The sequence below is a fragment of the Aulonocara sp. 'chitande type north' Nkhata Bay genome, linkage group LG2 (genome assembly GCF_057382095.1).
Source record: "Aulonocara sp. 'chitande type north' Nkhata Bay isolate Kocher_YH1m ecotype deep benthic linkage group LG2, A_spYH_male_GT1.1, whole genome shotgun sequence".
NCBI classification, from domain to species: Eukaryota; Metazoa; Chordata; class Actinopteri; order Cichliformes; family Cichlidae; genus Aulonocara; species Aulonocara sp. 'chitande type north' Nkhata Bay.
Window position 1 is genome coordinate 27518320 of NC_141345.1, and position 21172 is coordinate 27539491.

At 38.8% G+C, this 21172-nt stretch overlaps 1 protein-coding gene across 3 annotated transcripts in view; it reads right to left on the reverse strand.

Moving 5' to 3' along the window:
• Positions 1-9312: 9312 nt before the first annotated feature.
• The window catches only part of dock2 (dedicator of cytokinesis 2), a 97382-nt gene continuing 85522 nt past the window's right edge, over positions 9313-21172 (reverse strand). For all 3 annotated transcript variants that reach the window (XM_086314775.1, XM_086314792.1, XM_086314781.1), the window contains exons 36-51: positions 19218-19308; positions 18235-18342; positions 17741-17830; positions 16632-16736; positions 15958-16099; positions 15472-15553; positions 15258-15342; positions 14798-14884; positions 14387-14563; positions 12714-12797; positions 12469-12606; positions 11864-11991; positions 11492-11699; positions 11228-11333; positions 10434-10582; positions 9313-10022 (exon numbers count right to left, since the gene is read on the reverse strand). In XM_086314775.1, the coding sequence (XP_086170901.1) occupies positions 9960-10022; positions 10434-10582; positions 11228-11333; positions 11492-11699; positions 11864-11991; positions 12469-12606; positions 12714-12797; positions 14387-14563; positions 14798-14884; positions 15258-15342; positions 15472-15553; positions 15958-16099; positions 16632-16736; positions 17741-17830; positions 18235-18342; positions 19218-19308 (1843 nt within the window). In that variant the 3' untranslated portion in view covers positions 9313-9959. The remainder of the gene's footprint in view (positions 10023-10433; positions 10583-11227; positions 11334-11491; positions 11700-11863; positions 11992-12468; positions 12607-12713; positions 12798-14386; positions 14564-14797; positions 14885-15257; positions 15343-15471; positions 15554-15957; positions 16100-16631; positions 16737-17740; positions 17831-18234; positions 18343-19217; positions 19309-21172) is intronic.

The following is a 21172-nucleotide window of genomic DNA, read 5'->3' on the forward strand; positions in this document are numbered from 1 at the left end:
GGAACTAGATAATAGTCAAATAATAGTAACAATAATAGATGCAATACAAACAAAAAACCATTAGCAGACAAGTAAATAAGCACAAAAGATGATGATCACAATGTTGGGGATGACGTTGAATTTTATTATTATTATTGAAAGTATTTATTTGTTTGTTTGTTTATTGTAATTGTTATCATCATTGCATTGCTTTAGATACCTTACTATGCATCTTGCGTGGGTATTTATTAACCATGCAAAAAATACAATTTTATGCAAATGATCCAAATATCCAATGTCCAATATATATCCACAAAACTACAACTGAATAGTAAATGCAGATTGTTATCCTAGTTGGAACAATTTGGTTGTGCTCTGAGCTCAAAATGAATTTATGTTGCAAATAAACATTGGCTTGGAATTTTTATTTATTTGTTTGCTTCCATATTTTACTAATCATTTTTCAAAATGATCTAACAAAAATGTAGCATTACTGTTTCTGACAACAAACAACAAAAAACTATATTAGTTGAATGGGCTACTAAATAGTATTAAACTACTTTTAATGAGTTTTGAATTCTATTTGATCGTTACATCACTTCACAATAAAACAAATAATGGAAAAAAAAACCAAATTAAAGATGTTCATAAATTATACTAATAGCTATTCATGCTAGATGGGATGGGGTGGGAAATGAAAGCAGTACATAAAACAGAGGTCAGTTGAAAACCATTAAAGCTACATTTTAATCTGAAAAGTGAACTCATACAGGCAGCATCATTATTGTGCAGCAACAGTCATTTGTGTTACTGATGCCTGTGTCATTTTGTGATGTGAAAGCCACCATCACCACATTCCCCAGTGAGCCATCCACTAGAAATCACTATCATCTCCTGAGCAGAAGTCGGAGGTCAATAGAACTTTTTGATTGCGATGGGGCCATAAAAGCTGACATCACAGCTACATAGAGAGAGACATTTAGATGTGCTTCTTTAAAATGAAGACAAAAAAACCCATTCTAACAGTTGTGGCAACACGAAGGGTGACTAAGCCCAGATGCTTTCAGTTTTAGCACCACTTAGCCCTTCGGGGATTTTAATTTTGTAAAGTGAGGTCCTGATTTTTAGTGCTGTTGCTTATTGTAATGATTCTCCCCTGACATGGGGTGAGGCAGAGGTCAAACCCTTGAATGATAGCACAAAACACACACATGCAAGATCCATCACTAAAAAATAAATGCAGTTTTGCACCACTATGTGAGCATGTTTGCATACAGAAGGATATATATATATATATATATATATATATATATATACATATAAGAAAGACATGTGAAGAACAGCAGGCAGCTTGTGGCTCTTTCCACCTGCTACATCTTTCTTCTGATAATATATCTTCTCCTGTCAGTCTCCCGCCACCGGCTTCCTTCCCAGTCTCCTCTTTTTCCGACATTGTTTTTCAGGCACACAAAGTGTGTCATTAGTAGATATCTGATAGCAAATTTAGAATTTAGTGCTACAGACAACACACACAACCAATGTGGCATCGCATGTGACATCCAATAAGCTCACAGCATCACCAATTAGGTGCTCGATGTCAAGCTCACTCATTATACTCTGCTGCTGCCTGCCCTGTTGCTAGTGGTGAATGTCATGCTCGTTAGTCAAACTTTTATAAAGCGTGTTTCAGGACATGGATTGAGCGTACCAAACTTTCATTTCAACCACCAGTGAGCTGTGCGATCAAACTAAGAAGGAACTGCCAGCCTCACAGCTCTGACCGTTTGGGTGGGGAGATGGGCTAAAATCTATGCCCTTTGTCTTGATATATACCTTCCATAAATTCGTAACCACATAATTTATAACAAAAAAATGTTGTCTTTATTTTTCAAATAGAGGTGAAACTATTTCTTCTATGTTACTCTGCATTAAGCATTTATTCTTGCTGTTTTAAAGTATGCTTGTAGCAAATTGAAACCAAATTGATTAAGACAAATATTTTTATCAACCAAAGACAAGACAAAAGGAGCTTTGAATGTAAAGACACATGTCACAGTTGCACAGGATAGATTAAATATATTTCTATAACTCTGGCTCTTAATTGCTCAACAGTTGCGAAAATGTTCATTTTCTCTCTTCCCTACAATCAGATGAGGGTATCTCATGGTATCTCGCGTGTGTACAGTAAACATAAAGCTAAGATAATGTTTGTGTTTATGTCAAGAGTAAAATCAGAATAGCTCTAAACCACTGGGAACAAGTTTTTTTCTTTTTCTTTTCTTGCTATTTTCTTTTCTTTTTTTGGTGCTAATCCATTGAGAGCTGGACCGTTGATCAGCCGACATCATTATCCCAAAAGCAGTGATTTTCAGCAACTCTGCGGTGTTGCTTACTCGGCTCCAAAGATTTGATGTGAACAGTACTGACCATTTATCCACTCCCCTACCACTGACGCCATCCTAATTAGGAATTCTGGTGTGTGGACATTTGTTTTTTGGGTTCCTCTTGTGTTATTTTCTTGGCAGTAAAACAGTTATAGCAGTATGGCGATCTGTTCAGCTGAAGGAAATACTAGTCGGCTTCCTCTGCTTAGAAGGGGAATCAGCCTAAATGAAATGACACATTTTAAGGTACTGAATTAATTACTATAAGTTACTTGGTATGAAGACTGAAGTGTTTGCATGTATGTGAAGTGCTTGTTTTTACACTCTTCCCTCTGAAGGAATGCTTCTCATTGTGGTAACTTGCAGCACCCAGGGTGTGCACAGATGTACTGCCATTTCAGCAAAGATGAAAGATACATTATATGTACTGCCAGTGATGTTTTAGAGGTCAGTTGCTGTTTTGGGAAACACAATGTCAGACCCAGGCAACCTAGACAAGCCCCAACAAGCACCTTGGCAGCATTAGTGCACCCCTCTTTAGCTACTGCCATATAAAGCTATCTCTGCTGCTGCCCTTGTTCTCCTAATGACTGTTTTTGTTTTCAAAGGCTCAAACGCTGCCCAGCAGTTTGTAGGCTCCATAGAAAAAGTGACCTGTGGACCTTGTGCAGACCTCAATGGGACAGCACAGCTACTAGCACAGCTAAAACTCTAACCTATCACTAAAGCTCACTCATTAGCACTTTAAACACTGTTGGGACTGCGAAGCTGCCAGGCAACCAGCTAAGATGGCAAGAAGTCGCTCGTCTCAGTGAGGGGTTGCTTCCTGTCTGGTCCCCTGCTGTTGCCTGTTCACAAGGGCACCTATGTTTCAGCTCACTGCTAACAGAGATGTTCATATCACAGCAGTTCTCAGCAGCTACCGCAAGTCTTCTTCTACACAGGCTTTAGTTTGTTCATTTTATGTACTTTTAAAACATTCACACAGCATCATCACTCTGTATTTACATAATTACTCTGATACCAGTGCTGTAAATATAACACTTTCATGATGTCTGGGTATGGAGTTCATTTAATTGGGCTTCTTCTATTAAATTATTAATGATATCTGTTTTTGTGTCCTTTATCACTCTTTTTTCTCACGCTCCAAGATCCATCACTTTACAGATGAAAGTGGTTTGAGGTATTTAACAGATGCTATTAAGTTCCACCACCAAAGCTTTATTGATATCTGCACAATGAACGCAACCCAGTGATTCGAAAGAAAGCAGGACAGTCAGATGCTTTTACTTTATTATTTGTAGTATAGTATAATCCGGTGGAGGCAATACTCAGCTCCAGCACATCCAAATTAACCTACTTGTTTTTATTATGTATTCATCAGCTTGACTTGCTCATTAAATCAAGCTCATGATCATTCCCGCCCATTTAACCCCTGCTGCTCACCAGATCCAAAAAAGTTTTATAATGATGAATTTCCTGAATCATTGTTACACATACTCTACTTTTTTCTTCATCTGACACTTGGCTAAATGTAACTTGTGGTTTGCATTGATTTCTTGTCTTACTTTTGCTCACACAAAATTTCACCTTAGCAGGGAACTGGATGAAATAACTATTGCACAGAAGAAAAAAATCAATATTTCCACTTCCTACTTTTACTTGTTATCACTTAATGTTCCTGTACTGTGAATGAGTTGAGAAACTGAATCACATTAACCTGACATAGTTACAAATGTCTGCAAAATGGTAAAATATAAACGCAAACAGGTGGTAACAAATTAAAGGGAAAAAAACCCACCTAGCATAGCATAACCACTGTATCCCCTCACTCTTTAGTTCGGGTTTCCCCTTAGTCTGTTACTTATCTGGAGATGCCTTCTGAAATATCATTACAGTATGCTGAGACCAAACTGTGTCTGAAATATGTCATTTGTTCTGCAAATACTGGAACACTGTAATACCTTTCACCTGCCCATTTTTCAGCATCAAACTCCACCACTGTAGCTTCTGCAATTTCAGTCAAACCTCTGTGCTGCAGTGAATCATACAGTAAATGTGCTATATAAGCAATACACACTATCAAGGCTGTAGGCACAGATGACTGTTTTACATTACATTAACATGCAACCTGGCAAATGATCCCTGAAAGACAGAATGTGAACAGCACGGTCGCCTTTGATGAGCTGTCAGATTAGAGATTATCAGGGAGCCCCATTAAAACTCACAGCACTGTTCCACTTTCTGCTCCCCTATCAGCTCTTTGCAAAACCTGTCAGAGAGATGGAGAGACTACCAAGAGTATCAGAAAGAGGGCAAAAAGGGGGCTGATACGAGTGAGAGGGGGGGTGTTAGAGCAAGGCAATTACAAAGAGACAGGAGGAGAAAAGTGCAGCGATAGTAAAAGATCGCAGAGTAAAAAGGAGGGAAGGATTGCTGATAACTAGCATGTTATCAGCCTTGATTTACAGAGTTGTGTAGGTTATTCAGCACTCTGTGTTTTAAGCTTAAATAAATACAGTAAAGGTCTCACTGCTGGTACATTTCAACACTGCCCTCTACAGGCTGGAGTTTGAAGTTGATATTACTGGATCTTGAGAAATATATATATATATATCTCAAGGACAAACTCTTTAATGTGACAAATATTCATAGTGTTCACTGACCTCAGCTGACCTCAACCCCAACTACTGCATACTTCTGGATTCAATTTAAATACCTTAACTGGAACAGGTGAAAAGTAGTTCACAACACTGCTGACCAAAGGTAAACTGCTGGAATGGAAAAACTGTCCTTGAGCCAAAGTTTTATTTTGTAGTGGGAAAAAGTCCAGACCTCATTTTAACCATTTAACTGAAGGTTCAACACAAGACAGAGAGTAAGATATTTTGTATATAGACACCATTCTACAAAAGAAAAGTTTATAATGTTATATTGCATTCTGTTATCAGTCATTTAAAAGGTGTTTGTTGTGATCGTGCTTAATATAGAGAAATACGTGCACAACGGTGTGCCTCACATCACTCTATCTAGTGTTTATTTACCTGTCATAACTTAGCTGAATGGCTGCCATCTTGGGTAAAAAACAAAAGATGTTGGGAATGTGCAGAAAGTCTCTGTCATTTCCTGGAAGCTGAAATCCCAGGTACAAGTGAAAACCAAGAAACTTGTACTGTATTCCCAATGGGACGACTTACCTCACTAGTCTTGCGCCATATCAGAAGATGACTTTCTTCTTCTTCTTCTTTTTTAACAAAAAAATTCTAAGAGTTAAAAACTTGTTTGGTCTTACATGCCCAAAGGATTAACAAAAACCACGCTAGTGGTTAGTGATTAATATGACTTGAACCGTTTACACCTTAAAACAATGTTTTACTGCCCCCTAGTGGGTTTGGATTATAACCGCATTTGACGCTCACATCAGCCTGTCAGCCTCTGCTAGTGACAATAAGCACAGTAGCTAGTATATCTTTGCACTGCCATCATTTCAACAGCGATGCCAGTGCTCAAGAAGGAATTGTCTGATCTCTAATTTGCTTGAAATTAGTTGCAAATGAGCTTGCCAAGACTGCAATAGATGTCAGAATTACTGCTTTTCAATTATCACCTTCATTACTTTGCCATCAACTGCTCATTCATTATGTATTCTGACAGAGTTGAGCTGCTCAGCCATGTCCATCATCCTGCAGTCAGACTGATACAGAGCCGAGCTTCAACAGCATGGAACAGCCCCTCGATCTCAGGCCCAGCGATGCTGTCTACACCAGCAGCCAGTGTGGAGAGATACTGAAAAGCCCACAGTGCATTTGTAATTTACTGCCTATTTTACGCCATCCTAAATAAACTAAAGAGTCTTTTATGTCCAACTGTGCTGTCCCTGAAACTAATCAGTTTAAAATAATTCACCCATACTTATCCTTGATGGATTCAGCTCTGTGGGGAATATTTAAAGAGCTACGGTTTGTTTATGTCTTTTAGAAAATGTGTGTTTAGACTTTGTGACTTTTGTGATAGTTAGTGTGTGTTATTCACAGTATCATCTAAGCAAATGCAGCCCTGAAGCTTTGATGTCAAGTCTTCAAGCTAAATATGTAAATATGTCTCCTAAGCACATAAGTTGCACTAGTTAATATGACATCCAAGTTATAGTACCAACCACAGTGACACCTCTAATAAAACCTTCATGTCTTTAGAGGCAACACTTATTATAACAGGAGTTGTGTGTTAGTGCTTTTGATTGGTTTGTCCATCAGGAGACCTAAAGGAGCCACAGTGGAGGATCATAAATTTGACGTGTTTCTTGCTGCCACGGGCGCAACTAATGAGTCATATTTCCAAACAGGTTGCTGAGGCTTCTCTATTTCAAAATGCAATGTTTGCAACACTTCTCCATTTGTGCACCTGACTTTACCAACGTGTAATTTGGCAACTTCACACACATTCCAGAAAAATCTTAGCATTTTTCACTGTGAAGCAGTCTGTTAATCAGTCAAGCAGTGCTGTCCTATTAGTTCCTATGAGAATTCGCAGCATATCGTTTACCCTCACCACTAACCCAATCCATCCTTTTTTGCATAAATGAGATACATGACTCCGGTTTGAAATCACTCTGTGGTCACGGGGCTATGGTTCTGTTTGAAAATTCACACTCCAGACTGAAGTATAGGAGTACAGGACTGAGTTTAAAAGGTTATTCTGCAACTTTAAATTGGCCATAGAGAAACCTGGTGGTCAGTATGACACCAGATAATGGCAGTATTAATAAGGAAGAGGAGAAATATCTCTATTGTGCTTTACAACCTACTGACAGTCTGCACTCCCGCAGATAGGGCTCAAAGAGAACCAAGAGGAAATCCAATATGAGATATTCATCCATATCTGCCAATAATGGAAAAAACCAAAAACACATTATAAATGATATTTTCTAACATAAGGCCCTTCTGTTTATTTAGGACTACAATTACCACTAATTTCTATTCATTAAATGCAGCTGCCCTGTCTGCACCTTTAACAATTAATCTTAATGTTTTCATTAAAATGTCACTACAGCCAACGAAGAAAGGAAGACTTGCGCTCCCTCCTGACTTCACTTACTCATAATCTGTCAGGATTTTGAAGGGTTTAGTTGTGTTGTTTCAGAGTACGTTAGGCAGATCCCAGGGGTTAAAGAAATTAAAAAGCGAAGCTACAACAGGCCTGAAGGCTGTAGTGTTTTGTTTTTCTCTGCTGTAGGAGAACAGAGGAAATCTGCTCACCACCCTAGGTGCATGTTGTTATGTTTTCTTCCTCTGGGCCAGTACAGTTCTTCAGAACCTGGATGCTGTACACGCACTGCCCCAGCTGAATGGATGATCTGGGGCTGTTCATTCATTATCCATGCTCTCTCTAGCTCAGAGAACAAATTCTTTGGGGAACACCTGGATTGGTGTCTTGGAATATCAATATGGACTACAAATTACTCAACGTTAACTTTGAAAAGTGCCTTCCAGCAAAGTTTGCATCTCTTAGGTCCCCTGCTGCTTATAGTACATTAGAGATGGATGTTGCCAACATGATATCATTGCATTGATTTATGCAATACAGTGAATCTTTGATGATACAAGACAACCTCTCCATTTTCCACATGTAAACACAGAAGCCGAGTCTCTGCAAACATCTACCCTGGAAGATGTTCTCAATGACCTTGTCATGTATTCTGAATTACAACCCAAAATGCAGACTCTAAAAAAACTGGCAGCCACCAGTGTTATCCCCCTGCCTCCTAGTTGTTACACCTATGGTGTGAAATGTCGCCTCGTTCTCTAGTTGTTGCATTCACAAAATTTTAAGAAAACTTGACCTCTGACCTTGGTGTCAAGGTCAACAGAATTTGAACTCCTCTCAGATTTTTAGTACATGCACTTATGGTATAACTTTGAAAATTCTAGCGGCCTTACTTCTTGAGTTGTCGTATTCGCAAGATTTCAGAATAGCAAGAAAGAAATGCAAAAGTAGTAGGAAAACATGAGGAACACAAGATAAAAGATACACAAATAGTCTGACAAAGGGTGGTGGCAGGCCTATATATACACAACGATACAATGATGGCTAGACTTTTGACCAATCAACGGTCTCCTTCACTGTAGACTTGTAGGCTAATGACATCTAATAAAAACTGCAAAAAACAAGACACTAGAAATAAATGACAATCAAAATAAACCAGGACGCCACTAAACAGGGAATCAGAATAAGACTTGACAAGAAAGAGGATGACAAAGGGAAGGCAAGACTAATAAATCAAAATATAAAGAATCCAATAACAATAACTGTAAATATACTGACTAAAACTAGAATCTAAAATATCAAGAAACTCATAATACTAGAATAAATACTGGTATACACAGAAGCTCAAGTAAACTAGACATAAATCAGAAAACTACAAACAGTAACCTAACTGAGGAAGCGGTACAAGGAAACAATCCTGAAACCAAAAACCTTCCTATATTTGCATAAACCATGACCAACTTAAAACCATGTTTACATATCTACAAAAAGCCAAGATGCATGGAAAAGGCTTCATTTGCCAAAATACTCTTGCAGGTGTGGACAGGGTCTAAAACAGCCTTTCATAAGACGCTAAAATCATGTTTATTTCCAATCTGAAATATGACCATTTTAGCATGAGAGTCTATGGGTACTGACTTTTAAAGCCTGCCCCAAGTGGTCATTCGAAGAACTACAGCTGTTGGCACTCAAGCATTGGCTTCATTTGTTTTACAGTCAAATCTCTCTTAAATTAAAAAGCTGTTCATTCATGAAGCTAAAGCCAAGATGAACTCTTTTTACCGTAAAGAGTAGAAGCGACTCTAACATTTATAAAACTTGGTATTTAGCCGGCACCTAAAGTATTCCTTAGGTAGAACTCTTCGTGAAAACCGGTGATGCAAAAAAACCAAAGCAAATTCCAAACTGGAAATACACTTAAACATTTATTTTTATATTTTAACAAAAGGTATAAAAAATTGTGACCAAATCATGCAGAAAGTAACTCCCAAAAGAATTCATACAGAAACACAAACTCAACATTGGGGTACACACAGCTTTGATGTTGTACAATGAGTTTCACAGTTTGTTGACTCTATTTGAGTTTATTAGACTTTAATATTTGTTGTATCAGTGCCAAAGCCTCGTGGCAACAAGTTCCAGTTTAAAGTCCTTTGGGAGGACACAGTAACCTTTGTGCTTTATAGAATTATTATTTTCTCATTAACTTCAGTGTCAACAATGCTGAAAGCCGTATGAGAAGCTTTTAATCAAGTGTGTCGGAGGGATGGTTTGTGTTTGCTCATTCTTGTAGAAGCAGAATTGATTGAAAAGCTGTAAGATGGCATTTAGCTTCACTGGGAATCACTTAAATTGCCAGGAAAAAGGTCACACAACAAAAATAGCCTTTACTGATAGGTAAAATCAATTATATTAAGGCAACAGCAACATTGAGACAGACAAGTAGACTGTGTGAGTCAGTGTATAATTGTGGATTTAGCTACAGGTCTTTGGTTTAAAAAAAAAAGCATAGTACAAATAAGTAAAGAAGACAAGAAATGAAAATAATACATTTCAAAAATGGCTATCTCTTTCTTTGGGTGCATCACTGGGCTTCACTTCCTCTGCTCTGGAGCTCTGCCGAAACAAACACACATAATGTAAATACAGGGATTTTTCTTAATGGTAAAAATGACCTGAAATGTGCTCAAATAAATTATTTCAGCGGGCTTTGAGCTCCTGCTTGGAATAATTCAAGAGACTCATGCTGGAGATAAATTTTCAGTGCTACTTCTGTTAAAGAAAAGAGCTGAGATCTTCTGAAAAATATATTCGTGAATTCCTACTAAGAGGTCGCATACAGCTGACATCACTCATACCTGGACATTAAACATGAAGCCAAACAGCAGCCAGTGAACCTACCTTGACAAACCTTGGCAATAGCTTGACACAGATAAGTAAATAGGTGTATTTCTGTTCTTTTTAACTGAAGCACTTATTCTTGAATCTAAACCCAGTTAACTTAAACAGGTTGGGCTATTACTCTACCTTGGACTTGAATAACAGGTTGATGACACCCTTTGAGCGTCTGTCTGCTGTTCGGTCAGAGGTTGCACACACCGACATGCTCTTACTGTCCCTCCTGGCTCTGGAGGACTCCACCTCCTCAGCCCCTCCTGCCACTGACAAGGACAGGCCTAGAGAGAAAGAGAGAGAGGGGAAAAAACAAATGTAGTGTTTGTGTCCTCGTGATTACAATTTTACAGCAGATCTTGCACTGTAGCCAGGTGATTTTTTGTGACTAATTGGGCTCCCGCAGCTGTTCTGCCAATGACCTGTGTGCCCTAGCAACACTGGGGGCCTGTGAGTGCTGTATCTTCAGTGAGGCAGTGCAGCTTGTAGTTGTGTATTAACACCGCAGTGAGTGCTGTCTCAGCTGATTCAGTGAAGGCAGGAGGCCAGCGAAGCATCAGTAAATTGTGGCCTGATTCACCATTGTGCAAGGATGTGTAAATACAACAATCAGATATAAACCAGATGCAACTATTACATACTTCTGAGAAAATACAACATTCAAACTGATTTGCTGCCTTATATCAGAGTGTGTCTTAGGGCAAGTTGTTACTGTGCATTCCCCAGCATTCACTTTTTCTATTGCACACCATAGCATGCCAAGGTATTTCTCCTATTATGACCTTGCTTGTGCTCTTTTTTTCTTTGAGTCAGCTTTCCAGAGCAGGAAAAATGCAGCACTTCCTCTTAGGTCATGATTTTTTGACTTTGTGGGCTTTGTGCACCTCAGTCACAGTAATTCCATCACACCAGGTGGGTTTGTGTGTCACCTGTGATGGCAGGCAGCGATCTTGAGTTGGCATTGGTCAGCGCCACATTTACTTCATTTGGCTCAGACAAGTTGGTGTCACTGCGGAACTCCTGTTTCTTGGACAGCTAGAGGGAGACAAAAATCACAGAAAACTCAGACTACACTTCACAGAAACAGAGCGTTCTATTACTTAATCATGTAATGCAACCTTCCCCTCTTTTCTGTCTTTGTACCTTTTTCTCACATTTTCCCCACATTGCTATCCATCATCACTAATTCTCACCCGTTTGCATTCCAGTGTACTGGTCCGTTCTCTTTCCTCTGTGATGAAGATCATGCTGCTCCTTTTCTTTTTCTTCTTACTCTTCCTCATTTTGACCTCTGCATCACCCACTGTCATCATGCTCCCCTCCTCACCTATACTAACACTGCCACTGGAGCGTGGCAGGGTGGCAGAGCTCCAGGAGATTGGAGACTCAGGAGGATTGTCCCTGGGAGGAGGCAGGAAGATTTAGATTAGACATTCAAAGGAAATCCAAGCTTATTATCATATTTGTGTGACGCTTTTTCCATAAGACTTCATGTATGCAGTTTAAACTGAGTGTTATCGTGGGGTTCTCGTGACACAGTAGGGGTTCGAAAATGTGCATGTTACCTGTCTGCATGTGTCTTGGTTGGCGTCCCACACTCGGATCCCTGCAGTGAGGAAATCGAGATGACGGACTGACGAAATGATCGCAGCATGGAGCGTGGACGAGTAGACTTTCTCTCATCCAAGTCCGGCTGGAGAGAGAGAAAGACAAATGTGAACAATATGTAGATTAGCCGAAAAAGATATCGTAGAAAAAGTGACATCTCTAAAAACAAAAAGAACAAGAAAAAAGTAAAACTGAGTCTAATCACTCTTAAAATGGTGTATAATCACTCTACTCCAGTTTTGTTTAATTTCTCCTGAAAGGCAGTGCCAATTACAAGTTAATGACCACATTTGCCCCCGTTAAAACCATCCAAACCCTGTTCTAGTTGCAGAGAAATTTAAAAGGTACAAATCCCACATCAACACTCTTCTCACAGCGTTTTCTGAGTACTTTGATCTTTAAATTCGCTTGGGTCAGCTAATTTGCAGCTTAATTAGCTCTACACTGCTCTACCACAGCAGCTCCATGTCCAGCTTTGCAGAAAAAAAGATATTCTGGATTACGGAAGCATCATATTTTAGTAGAAAAGTTAGGATTTTCCTACATTTTTCTTTCAGCTTACCAACTCTCTCACTCCGTACTCCTTCTCCACTTTCTTTTTCAGCTGTTTGAAACACTCCTCCATGCGCTCATGGAAAGGACGCAAGTCCTCTGTCACTCTCTTCCCATGGAGGGAGATTCCTCCACCTAATAATGGGATCTGGAAATAAAAATGCCATGGTGTCAGCAGAAAAACACACACACACACATATAAAAGTAATGACTATATATGTTGTGTACATGTATTTGAGAATATGTATTAAGTACCTGCCATGCGATGAGGTCCTTGAGGCGAACCAGCTTCTCTCTGTCCTCCTGGTGATGCTGGGTGTACTCTTCAGTAAAGAAGGCCTGATACAGAGGAAATATTATATAACACTCATTTAAAAAATGATAAAAATCGATTACTATTTCACCAGCTAGCAAAAATGGTAATTTACTACCATCCTATGTGGAATATTATAATACTGAATAGTGTGTGTGGAGGCACTTAAATGATAGTCAGATAAGTACATTTCATTTAATGTCATTTGGACTGCAGAAACTGACTTTGATTATATTCAGTGAGCCTCAGGAGGTGATAAAGAGTTTCTTCTTAATGGATTTAAGTTCATCATGAGAGACGAGTCTTGCATGAGAGCACTCTCTTAAGCTCTGATATCTGTTAAAGGACTTACTTTGTTACGGTGAATCTCCGTCCTTTTTCGCAACCCCTATTTGGCTGTACGTGGTATGTGTTACAATAGATGGCAATAGAAATATATATATATAGCAATATAACAGCTTTATGCAGTGGTTCTCAAACTTTTTCTCTCTCAATCTGATTTAATGAAAAACAATGTGTATCTAAAAGCACTTAATTACTACATTTCAAATATTTAAAGGCATCACAAAATTCACAGAAAACCAATTTTTTTTCGACATCCTAAGCTAAGCATTGAAGTTGTATGACAGCGAGGTTTTCTAAAAGAACTAAAAGCAATAAAAAAACGTTACTTAATTTTTAATAAGAAACATCTGTAGAGATCAAACTCTTTTCCAGGCGAAGTCTTTAAAGACTGCTTTGTTTCAGAGTCATGAAAGAAAAAGAAGACTCAAACAAACATGTGGTTCGCTTTTGTTACACTTTGAACACATATCCATTTCCTTTTGTCTGCCACAAAATATCCAAATCTGGCTTTATGCTCACAGTAAATGTGACTGTGCTTATTACTTTCAGTTGGCTTTTGATGATAGCTAATTGTGACTTCAAAATATTGAACACAAAAGTATTTACTGAACTTAAATTTTGTATTAAAATAATAATAATAATTATGCAGGAATGATTCTCTCTTTTTTTTTTTAAACAAACACATGCACCTCATCCAGTTCTCCAAGGTTTCCTGCAGGTACTAGTTTATCATTTTAGAAATCCTGGTTTAAGCTAAAGTACTTTGTTTCCCCAAAAGGTTACCACAGCAGATGCATCTGTATGTTTGGCACATATTTTTATGCTGGATGTCCTTCCTGATGAAACCTTCCAATGTAGCCAGGATTGGGATCAGGTCTAAGGCCACACTAGCTTGTGTTTTATTGCCAGCTGGTGAGCCTCTGCCCCTCCTACTTCTGAGAAACTCACTAATAAACTCTTTTTAAGCTCAGTCATGTTACTGGCTTGTTGAAAATTAACCTAATTAGTTACAAGATAATCCTCCATCTGTTTCAGGGTCTGTTTCTGTTTACTCTTCCAGCCTTTTGTTCCCACCACTCCAAAGTTTTGAGATGTGTTATTGCCATTAAGTTCAAAATGAGTTAATTTTTAAAAATTAAATGACAAAAGGTCTTAATAGAGTTTTCAGAATCACGGCTTTCTGTTGTTGTTGTTTTTTTAAATTTTATACAGCGTCCCAACCATTTTGGAACTGGGTTTCTAATATTAGTGATGATCCTTGAGAATTTACCTTTTCATATTTTGCAAAGCCACCCATGACAGCTGGGTCAACGATGCCGTTGAGCAGCATGGAGAGAGGGTTGATAGGAAGGCTCCAGTCAGACTGGTATTGGTTAATCATCGTTAAAATCTTCTCATTTGTTGACTCCATGGTCTCTATGGCATTCTCCAAAGGAGACAAGGTAGTCTGGAAAGGGAGGCAGACACACAGAAAGAGTAGAAGAAAAAGGAATGAAGGTGGATGGATGGAGAGTTTTCAGATCGGATGTGGGAGACGTATAATAAAACCTTTAAATATTAAACATAAAAAAAACCCTGTAATCAGTGGTGTTGAAATGTGAAACGCATTGCACTGGAGATAATAACTTACAGCAAACATACAAGTCAAACATGGAGAACAAACATGGCCCTGTAGACTTACATGCTTCATGTCAGTTGCCTCAAACCAGCGCAGGATCCCAGGCAGCTTATAGACAGTGGTAAAGGTTGTGCGCTCAATCCACATGGACTAAAAAAAAACAAAAAAAAAGTATAAAAACAGAGAAGCTGTCAGATAAATCTGTACCACTTCTGAATACTCTGATATCATATCTTGCATTGAAGCCTGAAATCTTAACAGACGCTTGCTGCACAATCTTATTTATTCTAATCTAATCATACACCACAGTAATACCGGAATCTGATGCTGCATCTCAAGAGCTCATCTGAAACCTTTAAACACAAGCCTCAGCATATGAAAAATCCTGCCTTTGAATAAAATCCTATTATTTTATATATTAGAAACTCACAGTTTCAGACTGATAACAGTTCTAGTACAAAAGTCCTTGAAATGCTTTCATGGTCCCTGAGGTCACACATTTCATTTTAAAGACATAACTCACAGCAAACTCATTGTTTGGGTCCACGGGTCCTTTCCTCACAGGTCTGGAATAGTGAAAGCGCTGCACATAGTTGGACTTATAGAAGCTGAAGAGGAAAGAAATGAGTCAAACAAAGACAACAGAAAAATCATGCAAAATGAGGCACAATATACATTAGGTGTACATATTTAAAACCTCCAGTTCATTTTTAAGCACTAGCTTGAATGGCACTAACTTGATGATCTGGTCAGGAACGGGTTTGTTCTTCAGGCGAGGAGGGATTTCGAGGACTGGCTGCACTGTAAAACACTGGATATCTGTTTTGGACTGCTCAGAAATAAACATAAGAGATAGATTCTCAGTATCTCTGTGAGTGTACAAACTCATAGTGGAGGGATGTGTTCATACAGAAGTGCATCAAAAGGAACAGGACAAGTAAACTAAAATGAAATTTTAGTTTGATACGCAGAGATCTGATGGTTGGTTAAGATGTACTGTGGTTCTGGGTTAAAAGGTCCCTGGATATTTAGTACTTTCAAATGTGTTCAGTGACCCAAATACTTAATAATCCCGAAGGTGCTGCATGTGAATATTTTATGACTTCTATGCTAGTGTGCTGGTGAACACTGTAGACCATGCAGAATATTAAAATTTTCTTCGTTCAATATGCATCTACATATGACTGTAAATGAATAAGTGTGTAATGCTGCTTGAAGGATACACTGAAGTGGAGAGTTCTTGATATCATCCCCTGGCATGGTGGTTGTGTTGAGACGCACGGCGCTGGGGAACTGGCTCATCAGCTGGTTCTGGAAGTCCTCTCTGCGCTCATACTCCTTACCACGGTGGATAAACACCTTGTTCTGAAGCCAGGGGGAATAAACCAGTGTTAATACTGATAATAAAGATTAAGACCCAGCTTATCTTCACAGGAAAGTTCTTTGCCTATTTAAACGTCCTTAAATAGGGCAGAGTCCACCTAGGAATGGCAGACACTGAAATTCTCTCAAAGACTCAAAAGTTGGACCTGATCACCTTTGACTGCCCTCTTATAAGCTGAGTACTGACTTTGTCTTACTTGTTACCACAGCAGATTAACACACATAATCATAGCAGAAGCAATAATCATTGCAAAATTATATTTCTGCAGCCTGTTGCAATCAACACATCCAAAATGTTTCCGGAGGGTATCGTATGTCCCACTCTGCTAGATACCTGCTGGTGCGATTTAAAAAAAACTGTAAACAGCTAAGCTTAACTGCCAATAACGTTTTTTAATGGAAGACAGTTAGGATTTTGTAAATGGTGTGAATTCCTTAATATCTACTTTATGAGTGTTTCTGGTAACAATTTGAAGTATTCTCTAACTCAACTGTGACACAGCAAAATACAAACCCTGAGGAATGGAGGGTAGCCCTGTCCATAGTAGCCCACTGCAAAGTAGTCTGGTTTAGGCCTCAAGATCTTCATAATATTTTCATAGAACTTGGCTTGTTTTTCCTGTAGAGAGACAGAAGGAAACAGAGGATGTGTCCAAGGGAGACTTTCAGATGTGCACTTTGGGCAGTTTAATCAGCTCATGCCAATGACAAAGCTACGCTCAGCAGAATGCCGGGCCTGCGAGGGTGATAGATGTAGTGAAAAAAAAGCACACCCCATCCAAGGGCAATGTCTGTCATTTATATAACCACATAAATTCAGCATTAGCTGAGAGAGCTTCTGCTGCAGTCATATAAAGAGAGGGAGAGATTTTTCCATTGTTGGGAAATGTGTGATTCTCTTCGAGGAGTGGAAGGAGTTATTTGAGTGAAGGGGAGATAGAGGAGAAGGTGGTGCTAAACCAAAAGTTAGTAAATGGGAGAATCACTTCTTCTGTTGTGCAGAGGCAAGAGATGAAAGAAGCGGAAGTGTGATTGAGATGACAAAGTGAGGGCCAGGAGGACTTTGAAGTAGCTGAAGACTGCTAATGAAGAATCATAATTTTGGGGTCATATATTTATGACACGCCATAAGCTCAAAAAAAGCTTGATTTAAAGGAGTATTTGACATGCCGAGTAAGCTTTAAAAATAGCTGTTAATGTTTGAGTGTGCAGATGATGTAACAATATATTCAGAGGCAGTGTTGGGGAGTAACGGAATACATGTAGCGCCGTTACGTATTTAAAATACAAAATATGAGTAACTGTATTCAGTTACAGTTACCGTTTAAAAAGGTGGTATTTAGAATACAGTTACTTTGCTGAAATAAAGGGATTACACGGCGGTATTTTCCTGTTTCATATGTTCGGCTATGCCCTCTCTATTTTTGGTTACTAGATGACAGTACATATTTATATTATTATAGGATGGCACTCCCTTAATCAAAGACGTGATAAGTAGCATGAATTCTCTTTCTTTCTTAAACCCCCCAAACATCTAAAACATCTATAAAAGGGAAAGGGGAAAAACATGCAATCATGAATGCTACACAGAAGACATGAACCCCTGTGATTGTAATGTATTACCAGTCTCTTGCTGAGCAGCTCGTAGTCAAAGATCTCATTTTCGTACTGCTCTGCAAGTTCCTTACACAGAGTGATGGCCTCTTCCCACATCTAAGCACACAAAGGAAAGAAACAGAAGTGTCCTTCATTACACCATCTGCTAATAAATCGGGCACAGCTGTCGTGGTGGGAATTCATATCATGAAAATGTCTGTGTCCAAGTCTCTGTGGAGTGGAAGGAAGTCTCTATCTCAGCTTCAGAGAACATGAGACACTCGGGGAGAATACAAAATGAATGTGACACTAACATACAGCACAGTGATCATGTGTGGTTGAAGGATATCTGTTTTGATGTCTCCGATATCCTCGAGTGAAGCAAATAAGAAAAAGAAGACAAAAACGAACAACAACACACGGATTTTCATTAATGCAACTGAGCGCTAATTAGTACTCAATTAATCACTCAGTATCGGTACAGCTAAGCAAATTTTGACATTGTCTGAAACAATACCGACCTTGCCCTTGTCAAAGTAGTCAATGATTGTGTCGTAGAGAGTTTCTTTGAGCTGTCGCTGTGTTTGGGAGCCGTGGAACTCAAACTGACTGCACATGTCATCTGACCACTGCAACAGAGACAGAAGAGAGGAAGTAAAGAGATATGGAAGAAAAGACAAAGATAAAAACAAAATGAGATATTTCCAAAGGGAGGCCCAACTTGATATTGCTGAAACAAAAGAAAAACTTTGCCTTCAGGACTACTCTAATTTCTGCTGTGCCATTTATCACAGAGGAACAAAGGGAGAAGAAGTACTTAAAGCTTACAGTTTCATTGTTGTAATAAATCAATATTAGTCCTAAGCGGAGCATGTGCAAAAACAGCAGCAGAGTGCCCATTTATTATATAAATGAGACAACTATTTATCTTCTATTACATAAATTACACAGAATTAAATTTAGAAAAAAAAAAAACAGTACATCATGATTTTTAAAACTGTCTAATCTGCTTAGGATAGCAAAGATTATAGCATGCTGTGTGTTCCAGCCTGTTGTTTCCAGTAGTGTGACCGGAATGACAGGACTGACCCTGCAGATAAATGGAGATTATAAAAATTGTTAAATAGAGTTCAACTGCTTTGATGTAATGAGACACACAGAGGAGATGACGAGCAGGAGATGCTCAAATTCATGTGTCTTATAAAAGAGTTGAAGCGACATAAAAGGTCAAACAGCCTCAGACTCATACATGCACATCCTCACACACACACACACACACACTGGGCAAGTGCACAGCATCAATCACCATAGTGATGTAGCTGCAGTAGACGACGCAATGCCATAAACTAAACTCGGCGCTTCATCATTTGGAGGCCAGCGACGTTTATCAGCTAATGCAAAACTGTCTCAGTTGTGGCAAGTGATTAAGAAGAACAAGACACCGGGGCCAGCATTAAGCAACGATATGTGTCTTCATATGCGTGCATGTGACTGTTTGCCCCACCTTGAGCAGACGAGAGTGGAGCAGCAGTGTGTACGCCGCCTCTGTGTAGTTTTCACACTCCAGGTGAAGGTCCCTCAACTTGTAAAGGTACCTGAGCACACACAAGTACAAGAAAAAAGAAAAAAAGAAGGCACACTCTTTAAACAAGAGAATTAAACCTTATTCCACTAGGTGCCACTGTTGGGCAACCTGAAGACCTGCAAAGGAAGCATTAGCCCTCTTTCTCTCTCTTTTCTCTCACTCTCTCACCCACAAACACACTGGTAGATACCCTGAAATATGTACTAAGCTTAGCAAAAGGTCATTTAACACTCGCACACACACACCTACACACACACACACACACGCACGCACGCACACACACACACACACACACACACACAAAAGAGCACAATTTAGCATATGTCTTATAATGGTCTGACAGATGCTTGTAGGCCTATAATGTTTTATAGGCCTGACAAGGGGAAAAATGGGATTACTTCTTGTCACCTGGAGGACCGGCTTTTACTGCTACTGCTTTTAGTTTTGATCTGTTTTGTTGTATCTATATCTTGCATCTGTCAAGACAAACTTTCTCCACATGGCCAGAGGCTGGACTTTGTTGCTAAAGCACTGATGACAAAGTAGGAAAAGAAATGTTTTCTGGATGCTTTTAAATGAACAGTCCCATATCTGCTTGCAAAGTAAGGTGTTGGCTCACAGGACAACCGCTTATTTTGTCTGCCTAAATGTTGACAGTCTCACTTTCCTTGTTTTTTATTCTTTTTTTATGTCACACCTGCTATTTCCTTTCTCACACTTTCAGATATAACAATTTTCTGGTTGGAAATGTATCTGGCTGTAAGTTGTTTATGACAGTCCAGTCATTGGATGTGAAATCAAACAGAAAAGGGAACAAAAAAACTGAAAAGTTTCACTCCCAAGTCATTTGCAACTTACATTAATTACTCAATCTGTTTGACTATTATTTTAGAGTCGTGTATTCATCTCATTTGTTCTCTGGCATCCTGTTTTTCACTTTCTCTAGCTTCATTTTACCTGCACGTTTCAAAACTGAAAGGGTTTTGATGATCCAAATTTAGCAGGAGGCATCTTTTTTATTCTTCTATACTCGGTTTTGTTTGATACAAATAAGTAAGTTTCATCTTATTATTTGCACCTTGAATAGAACAATATAAGAAGTGTCCTATTTCCATATTACAGGTTATGAGTGTTTAGCAGTATCTTCATGCTGTAAAAAAACAAAACAAAAACCCTGTAAAATATCAATAGGACATCAACATTTCTATTCTATTACAAAGGGAATGGATGCATTGCTCACAGCTCCTATGTGGTAGAATTGTCTAGCTGTCTCACATTCTTATGAGACAGCTACACAAAGAAAAAGAAATTACAGAAAGCTACAAGCTTCAGTGACTAGTATGTAGCACATATAGCGAATAGCACTACGTGTATGTATAGCAGAATGAAACTTGGCGAAGGGAGCAGATTCAGTTTTCAACGTACTGCATTTAGAGAAAAAGACATTATCATATGCACCAGGGATGCGAACCAAAACAGCGAGGTGAGTCCAGTGCAGTTTAATTTCATATTTTCTTTCATAGGATTTTGAAATGATGACAGAGTTTAAATCTGAAGCTTGATCATGTGCTTCATCATTGTGGCTGATTTGGGTTGTACGCAGCAGCACAAAGGGAATTTTAATTAGTTTTGGGTTTCATTATCCATTGTTATGTAAGCGCACCATTAAATTGTGACTAATTATATAACACAGACATAAATTGTCTATTTGCATTAAAATATATTTGTTGGCTGACACCAATAAACCAGCCAGCTAAATGTTACTGTATTATCCACAGAGCTGACAAGGCAGTTGATCAACCACTGACTTTCACTCACATTCACACATACAGATAACTAATTTGTCTAAAAGCCATACTCAGAAGTGCACTGCG